The sequence below is a fragment of the Genypterus blacodes genome, unplaced genomic scaffold, assembly GCF_046128005.1.
Source record: "Genypterus blacodes isolate CSIRO-AG114 ecotype Tasmania unplaced genomic scaffold, CSIRO-AGI_Gbla_v1 ptg000037l_1, whole genome shotgun sequence".
Taxonomy (NCBI): domain Eukaryota; kingdom Metazoa; phylum Chordata; class Actinopteri; order Ophidiiformes; family Ophidiidae; genus Genypterus; species Genypterus blacodes.
Window position 1 is genome coordinate 2985600 of NW_027466850.1, and position 9401 is coordinate 2995000.

The 9401-nt window shown below is 43.7% G+C and overlaps 1 protein-coding gene across 1 annotated transcript in view; it reads left to right on the top strand.

Annotated features, from left to right (window-relative positions):
• LOC142996445 (plexin-A2-like) overlaps positions 1-9401 on the top strand; it is a 44881-nt gene that overhangs the window by 18992 nt on the left and 16488 nt on the right. Inside the window, exons 5-13 of the mRNA XM_076147452.1 lie at positions 451-574; positions 1037-1190; positions 1819-1915; positions 3679-3793; positions 4101-4301; positions 5052-5148; positions 6156-6355; positions 7952-8103; positions 9137-9254. Of these exons, the coding sequence (XP_076003567.1) occupies positions 451-574; positions 1037-1190; positions 1819-1915; positions 3679-3793; positions 4101-4301; positions 5052-5148; positions 6156-6355; positions 7952-8103; positions 9137-9254 (1258 nt within the window). The remainder of the gene's footprint in view (positions 1-450; positions 575-1036; positions 1191-1818; positions 1916-3678; positions 3794-4100; positions 4302-5051; positions 5149-6155; positions 6356-7951; positions 8104-9136; positions 9255-9401) is intronic.

Consider the following 9401-nt stretch of genomic DNA (forward strand, 5'->3'; position numbering starts at 1 on the left):
GACGCTGCATAAATTTCGCCTCTTCCTCACGCGCTATTTTGGTCAGACGCATATCTGAGATGCAAATCGGAAACGTAAGTACAGAATGGACCACGTTATTATGCAGAAATCCAGGTTTTAATAAAAAGAGGATGAATTGATGGAGCTGTTCCTATTTGTTCTATTTTCTATTTTGTTTTTATGTTATCTCTTATTTTAATTTTCAATGACTTGAAGCTTTTGTGGCCACTGTTCTCTGTGTAGCATCAGTCTAAAGTCTAAAATGAATTAATGTAATTTTGACAATAGATCACCTTATATTATGTAAATATAAGGTATATATAATGTGCAGCACAAACATGCAACAGCCGTGTGTCACATTAACATTTATGTCTTTCTCTGTAGGCCGGGATATTTGGGCTCCCATCTATTTAGCTTTGTTTGTATTAATGAGTCCTTCTTGCTCCACAGGTGCTCCAGGAGGGATCAGTGTCAGAGATCGGAGGAGCCTTTCCGTTTCACCACCGACATTGACCGCTGCGTGAAAGTCATCACTCATCCCGGCAGTATTGCTGTATCAGCACACAGTGTCCCTGTGAGTCTGCTTAGTATTGCACCAATCACTGCTGCTGCCGCACTCACAATGACAATGTCCATGAGTGATCACTGTGACTAGCCTTGTACACCCACATGTAGAAGAACCACAGGCCTGGAGGAGAAGATTAGTTTGTGAGAGGTGAAGTAGAATCATTCTTCCTTTAGGCTTTTCACTTCATTTATTTTGGTGGCGCAGTGCATCATGGGAGGACGTGGACGTAGGCAGGAGATTGTTTCATAACAGTGAGGTAACTTGGCTACGTCCTCGATCCGATGCCTGAGAGGCTGCAGGTGTTCTTTTTCATTGAGCCCGGCTTGAAAGAATTCAAGAGAGTGATGTAAGACCGGATGCAAATGACTTGAACTCTGTAAAACAGTAAATTGGGTTTTACGTCACTGTCAAGTTCCTCTTAAAATACACCGCAGACTAGAATAACAAATGGTGTCTGCTTTCTTTTAGCTTCTTCTGGAGGTGAACAATGTTCCAGACCTTTCTGCTGGGATCACCTGCTCCTTTGGCCAACAGGCCCAAGTGGACGGTCACGTCAACGGCAACAGGGTCATGTGTCTGTCTCCCGCCGGCAAGGACGTCCCTCGTATACCCGAGGGACAAGGTGAGCTCAGATATCCTTTAATTTCATTTCATACATTGATTCATTATGTCATACGGGTTTGAATCAAAGAAAGAGAGATTTTCATCAGATTTTCATTGCTTATCTATATTGTTAAGTCATTTTGTAGTAATTGGTGTCAGATCCTTCTCTAAACAGACCATGACGTTTTTCAAGGTTTTCACACAAAAACATTTGCAGAAATGTTCAGACAGGTGGCTCTTTATTGTAGTTTGATAGAGTAATTAAATATTGCATTTCTTTCATCTCGTTTCCTTATTTTCTCTCTTTCATACTGTTTTGTCTGCCACCCTTTCATCCTCTCTCTCTCTCCCTCTCTCTCTCTCCCCCTCTACCTCTCTCTCTCCCTACCTCTCTCCCTCCTCTCCCCTTCTACCTCTCTCCCTCACTCCCTCTACCTCTCTCTCTCACTCCCTCTACGTCTCTCTCTCACTCCCTACCTCTCTCGCTCTCCCTCTCTCCCTCTCTCACTCCCTACCCCTCTCTCTCTCTCTCTCTCTCACTACTTCTCTCTACCTCTCTACCTCTCTCTCTACCTCTCTCTCTCTCTACCTCTCAACTTCTACCTCTCTCCCTCTACCTCTCTCTACCTCTCTACCTCTCTCTCTAGACTGGGCCGGTGTAGAGCTTCGTCTTAACTCAAAGGAGACGGGTAAAATGGTTGCCAGCACAGAGGTGAAATTCTACAACTGCAGCATGCATCAAACGTGAGTCCAGACGCCCGACCCACCCCACCACACCACACCCCCTTCACCCCACCCCGCCCCTCCGGACTTGTTCAATAGATAGCAGAGCGCAACCTCATTTAGGACAATGATGTACTGATGCTCACAACCCCACTTAAGATGGGGCTGTTAGATAGCTCCTCCGTTCAATTTATCTGTCAGGTTTCATCTAGATCAACACGCTGCCATTAGCTTGTTTGTTTAGAGTTTGCAGAATAATTGCATGGTAGGTTTAAATACAAACCCTTTTTCTGGGTTTTGTCCCAGATATTTCAGAGATGTTTGTTATTAAACATCATAGCCTTCTATCCTTTGATGAATACAGTTTATAACAATCACAGAACCGGGCTGAGCACCAGTTGTTGTGCCAGAACACCAAACACAAACTCACATAGTACATTTACAAATGTCTCTTTAGCTCTGCCCAGTGTAAGAGTTTGCCAGGGTCAACAAAGTGCAAAACTGCAGGGGACAGTCTCAGAAATGAAGCCCAAACACCAACAGAGATACTGTATATACATTATTTACAGCAAAGCCACATGGTATGACCCGCATGTAGCTGTGTTTGTAATCGAGGCCTGTATCATGAAATATTTACATTGTTTTGCCCAGCATGATAAGCAGATTTAAAGAGTGGGAGAGTCATACTTGCTGAACCTTTTATACAGTTTGGAATCATCAAGGAGACTGCAACTGGTAATTCTGGAATGCAGTGAATTCTATTGAACCACAGGCTCACAAAGCTAGAGTCAGGGTTGTGTAATAAGTCCACCCTAGGAGGGAACATTTGATTGATGAAGTATTCATTGCTAAACCCAGGAAATTAGCCCACAGCGGATATATAAGCCATTTATTCAAAGTGCTCTTTGACTGCGACATGAATGCCCCGATATAACTGTATTAAGCTATTAAAGAGAAACAGTCGGAAGCTCATCACATCCGCCCCACACCAGCCTGGCCTCCATTAGCTGTGAGAGTGACCCTGTGGCCTCAGTGATTAATATATGAGACAAAACACACTTCTAACCCTGCACCTCCCATGCGACATCACCTCAGCATCATATGACCCTCCATTATTAATTATCCACTGTACGCAGCACCGGACAAGCTTGGTTCTATTAATACTCCACCCCTAAATCTCCCTGCTCGCTCACACACACACGTGCACACTTTTATGTCCATTCTGGCCCGGGGCAGCTATTTAATAACCGAATTTAATGATGCTGTACTACATTTATTGGCATATGAACATCGCTGGGAGCCGCAGTACTTGAGTGCTGCTCCTCCGCTACGTCAGTTTTATAGATGATTCAACTTATTGCCTGATCAAAGTTTGTGTGAACAGATTCTGTGCATGGATCTATTTTCTGCACAGTGCCACACACCAATTATACACAACAAAACCTTGCATCCCCACACGTCTCCTGTTGCTGTGTTTGATATGTCAACAGCTGTGCAGCTCTTCACTCCACTTCTCTCATCATTTCACCTCAGTTCTCCTCCTCATGTTGTGTCATCATCTTATTTGCCTCCTGCAATGTGATTAAATTCAGTCCATTGGGGTTAACGATTAGGATCAGTCTGATCTATCAGAGCCTAGGATGTTGCACAAGCACTCGTGTTCTATTAGACCTATGAAATACTCTTGTTACCATCGTTTCTTCTTTGCTTGTGATCTAACATTGGGTAACTTTCTATTTCAATTTCTAAAAGATAAGCAGCTATGTCTTTATTTTGTCCTGCAGATGTCTGTCCTGTGTAAGCAGCACTTTTCGCTGCCACTGGTGCAAATACCGCAACATGTGCACCCATGACCCAAGCAGCTGTTCCTTCCTGGAGGGCAGAGTCAACGCATCAGAGGTACATCAAGATAGAGATACACACCAATGCATAGTTGAGTTGTTCTTATGTGATGATTCTTACCTAAGAGATAATCAAAGGGGAGAAACTTAGATGATAGATGAGAAACACTGAAGGTCCTGAAAGGATAAAGAATAAAGTTCATATGAGAAACAGAACCTTATTTTACTCCTTCATGTTTACATCTGTACAATCTACATTATGTAAAATTGCGATGGGGTATATTAGAATGTAACATGTTGGAGTAGACAACATAAAGAAATGCATACTCACTTAGTTTTGTTTGTTTGTGCGTTTGTTTTTGCAGAACTGCCCTCAGCTCCTTCACTCTGGGGAGATTCTGATTCCGGCCGGAGAGATCCGACCCATCACCCTGAGGGCCAGAAACCTTCCCCAGCCGCAGTCGGGCCAGCGGGGCTACGAGTGTGTTGTGGATGTGCAGGGTGTCAGTCACAGAGTCACGGCGCTGCGCTTCAACAGCACCAGCGTGCAGTGCCAGAACAGCTCGGTATGACCTCAAACACTCCCAGTGGGAGGCTCACAGCTGTCAAATGAGGAGACAGCTTGGATACAGTGTAGGGAAGGCACACAGGGTACATCAGTGAATACTGCCTGAGGGGTAGAGCATATTGAGGAAGAAGTGGAGGAAAGGGAGAGGGAAAGTGGTGAGGGAAAGTGGAAAAATGGAAAGTGAAAAGATGAGAAGGAAAGGAAAGGATGGGGAAGGAAAGGAAAGGAAGGAGTCACGTATGTATGGCAACAGCAAAAAGGAAAGATTGAAATATGTCAATAGCTCCAGCATTTCTTCTTTGACCTTGACATTTGGAAATGGATATTTGATGATGAAAGCTATTTTGATGTGATGTGCTCAACGGAAAGGCAAAGCTTTAAGAATAGAACGGCTTTCTTGCAAAGTGGAAAAAAAATAAAAAATTCAATGCAACACTCACCTTTCTACTCTGCTACAATGAGTGAAAAGGCCATTTTCTTCAGATGTGCATGATCAGCCACTTCAGCTGGAGTTTGTGTCCCTACGTGTCATCTGGGAGCGAAGCAGACAAGCATGGCAGAAATGACAGATGGTTAAAAGCCTCCTCTCTCCGCTGCCCTTTCATCCTCCCATTTCCCCCCACTTCGTCTCTCTCTCTCTCTCTCACTTTATTCCTCTATCTTCAGGCTTTCTTTGCCTCCCCTCAGTTCTCCCGCCCTGCATTTACTTTCTCCTCACTCTCTCTCTCTCTCTTTTTCTACCTTTCAGTACATGTACGAGGGTGTGAAGATCAGTGACCTGGCAGTGGACCTCTCCATTGTATGGAACGGCAATTTCATCATCGACAATCCTGAGAAGATTAAAGGTGCTTTCGCCATCTATCACTGCCAGCCCATAGAAGTATAAAGCACTCACTCCACAAGGGATGGATAGGTCATAGAGAGCAATTCAAGGCTCCCGAAAGGCCCTGAGAGAAAGTTCACAATAACAGAGAATGCGATCAAAAAGTAGCCAATCACTTGTGTGTTGGAGAGGTGAGGGGTGAATCTCAAGATTTACTCAGTTTGCCTCTCGCTACAGCGCTCAGTTTCCTCTCCATCACCATAAAGGAGTCGGTGCTTGTCAGTTTTGGATGTGTGTTGTACATTAATAACACACTCAAGGATATAGTGGGTGATGGCCAAGTCAGTAAATTACTGCATAAGGGCATGAATATGGGCGACACAACCGACAGAACAGAGAGGCTTTAAAGTTATGTTTCTAGATGACTTTGGCATCTTTGCTCCTTATACTTGGAGGAGGCAATGTACACGTTTTTATGATGTTTACTGTATTTACACAATCTGTACTTTTAGATTAGATGAGCCGTCTGCACCAGCTGATCCAAATTGTTCCAAATTTGTTTTGGATTTTACCTAAAGCACACACACAATTAGGACTCATTACATTTAGGTTTTATATTTTAGTAAATGTTTTGAGATGTGTGTTGAAAATTACTGGTCCAAAAGTAGAAAATGGTTATGACTCAGAATATGATTTGGAACTTTACTTTACTTTTAGTTTTTCTGTTTACTTTCTATTACCAAAGGCAAGTCGGAGCTGTCACCACTGCTAAACAACCTCATTCACTGTAAACTGCAGAGAGAAGAGCTCAGTCTCCTCTTTGGGCGAATAAATGGATGAGAACTGATTGGTTTTTTTTTAAATGTCAGTATTTTTAATTAAAAAACAGTAAAAGCAGAAACATTCATCTTACAGTATAACCTTTGATTACTATTGCTATTCAGTTGCTTTAATGACAAAGTACTTGTTTTTTTTTATTATCATTATTTCTTTTTAATGACCAGATGTTTCCCCCCTGTTTTCCCACAGTGCACCTCTACAAGTGCAGTGCCCAGCGGGACAGCTGTGGCATGTGTCTGCGTGCGGACAGGAAGTTCCAGTGCGGCTGGTGCAGCAGTGAGGGCCGCTGCACCATGAAGCAGCACTGTCTGCCCGTCTCTCCTTACGCTACACGCTGGCTCGACCTCTCCGCCAGGAACGTCAAGTGCACCAACCCACGGATTACTGAGGTCTGTTCCGTTTCATCGTCCCCACCATTCACTAAGTCAGTTACGCAACCATCAAGCTTACTCATGCAGTGTGTGAGACACATATATCTCCACAATGCACAACCTGCCAGTTTGTCTTACCGAGTGTATTTGAACAGCTGTGATATATATACTGTAGGTATCGGTAAAGCCATTTGCAGACAGTTGTCAGAGCAATTAAACACTTCACGCTGCATGTTCAGCAGCCAGAACAGAGCACAAAGTCACCATGGGAACCACAATACTGAACTTAATATAACATCAAACAATCCTTATGCCATCTCCTCCAATGTGGTAAAAAAAAAAAAAAACCTGCTTGCTCAAAAATGATATGAAGATGGGACAAATGACTTGAAGTTTTTACTTTCAGAAACATCTTTTACATTTGGCTTTACTGGAGGGAATGAGGCGCCGATGTTCCACTCAAAAATCTATTGTCCCTACTTGTCAAATCACAAAAGAGTCAATGCTGATCCCAGTGATAGAGTCTGTAAGCACTAACCTCATCCATGACTGGATTCCATTCCTCTGTGAGTGTTTACCTGAGACTGTCTCTCACTTTATGTCGCTGTGACTGAATACCTTAAGTACTTTACACCCCAATGAATGCAGTCTGTTTAGAGCGTGGTGATGGATCTTTTATGTCAGAAACTCCTGTTCATTCTCTTGATTGAGGCACAGTGGGTCAGGCAAAGAGACGCGAGCCTCTCGCTTCAAAGAGCTGCGAGGCTTTGATGTCCGTGTCCCATTATTAGTGTTTCTGAAGGAGCTGCAGCAGAATGAATCAAATGCGGAGCTCTGCTCGCCAGTGCGCCGAGTGTTTCTACTACATTGCTCCTGTTTGGTTCGGCAGGTCCGAAGGTTCCCTGCTGACTTAACTTAACTTTCCAAAGAAGCCGAGTCTGAATAGGTTTCTCAAGGCCTTGTGAGTCACTGCATTATTCATTATAGTTTGTTTTGAACTACAGTGTATTTCAATGCCTTGCAAATGAACCCACCAGGGATGTGTTGTATATTTTACACAGGCACACCTTCTGAATCTTTGCTCCCTAAAATGCTTCTAGGTACAGCTTGAACACTTTCTAAGGTCACTGGATCAGTCCTTTTTATGCTGAGTCGGTAGATTATACTTCTCAGTTCTCCAAATCTTATTTCTGATGCTGTTAAATAAAGCTTTAGTGTTTCACCATAGATCTTATTCCTTTTAAGGGTGGAAATGTTTGAAACACAATTTCAAAAGGCTTCCAACCTGCAAAGAATATCATTTAGACTGGCTCTCAACTGAAACTGATATGAGTGAAATTCCTTTACAGTTAAACAAATCCTCATGGCAGCAATCTAGCAACCAGCAACCAATAAGTCACACTGAAGAATACACACACTACACTATAGGATAAAGGAATCCATCTGCCATTATTGTTATCATTCCAAATGCATAGAAAAAAGGAAATATGCCATGTCATGATTGATGCTGATGGACAAACTAACTAAGACAACAAGAAGCTCCTGCCAAAGCATACAATCTTTTTACAAATCAGTAGTTTTCCTAACAATGCTTTCCTTGTCCTTGTTATGCAGGTAAGCCCAGTGGCCGGGCCTGTGGAGGGGGGCACGCTGGTCACCATCCAGGGCCTGAACTTGGGCCTGTCCTTGTCTGAGCTGGAACGCAAGGTGGAGGTGGCAGGAGTGCAGTGCACACCACAGGAGGAAGGATACATCACTGCAGAACAGTAAGAGCTACACCTCCCCCTTCCCCTGCACAGACATCCCACACTGTACAGTCTGCCTCTCTCTCCTGCACTGTTGTCTCTCTCACACACAAACACACACACACACACGAGCACACACACACACGAGCACGTTGTGCGAATAAGAAGAAGCCCAGTGATGTCTCATCAGGTTGCAGGACTGTGTGGGAGGTTTGCATTGCTCTACTATAGCGGGAGCCGAAGGAGGAGACAGCCTTTGTGTTGTTGCCGGTATGAGACTGTCGGCACAGCTGTAATTGAAATGCGCTGCATGTCGCTGACTGGAGGTACAATCTGTTAGCCATGTGTTTCTCTTACAGCCATGTAATGCGATTGGACTCAGGGCTGCAGGGACTTTATTTATATCCTAGCAACAAAAAAAAAGGAGGAACATGCCAGTAGAAAATTGGAAAACTCTCATGATGTATGAATAGAAGGGCTGGGCAGAGATTCATTGGGTGCTCTTATTGTATGGAGAGTTTCTTTCACAGATCAGTGCATTCAGCGGGGCTATTCATTTGGCTCACTCAGTGCTTTAAAACATGGCATTACAACTGTTACAACCATTAATTTCAGCATGGGGTCAGTTGCTATAATGACTTATTCATGGTGCACTTTATCTTATTGACCTGACAGGCAATACTGATTTATTGAAGAAACCCTTGCGTTGTCATGGTAACCAGAGGTAATGGTGGGTGGCAATCATAGTGGAGATGGGAAGGGGTGCAGTTTATCATTTGAGTTATATTGCTGTTATAGGTTTTCCATTAGGAAGAAAGATGGTCCTCTATATTGACCCACAACTTCTATGAAAGTCCACCTCAATCACTTTGGCCAGGAGAGACCATCTTCCCCAATGCAACTGCCAAATGTGATACAGTGCAGTGATTATTGTGTTTGGGTGTGTGTGTGTGTGTATGTGTGTGTCTGGCGTATGTGACATTGTTTGCATGCGTGATGTTATGTGGTATGATGCTGTGTGTGTGTGCTCATATTCGTGTTCATGTGTTCACAGGATTGTGTGTGAAATGGCGGCTGCTCCCAGAGGAAGCGCACCAGGTCCAGTTAAGCTGTGTGTCGGTGAATGCAGACCTGAACTACGCACACAGTCCTCCCAGCTTTACTCCTTTGTGGTAACGCAACCCTGCTTTGTTTACTGGATAGATTCAATATGAAGAATCCAAAATATCTCAGACAGCCCTCCTGAGTTAGGCTCTATTAGAGTCACATTAGCTGCACTGAGAGGAGAAATGGTTCTTGTATAAGTGTTGTACAAAAAT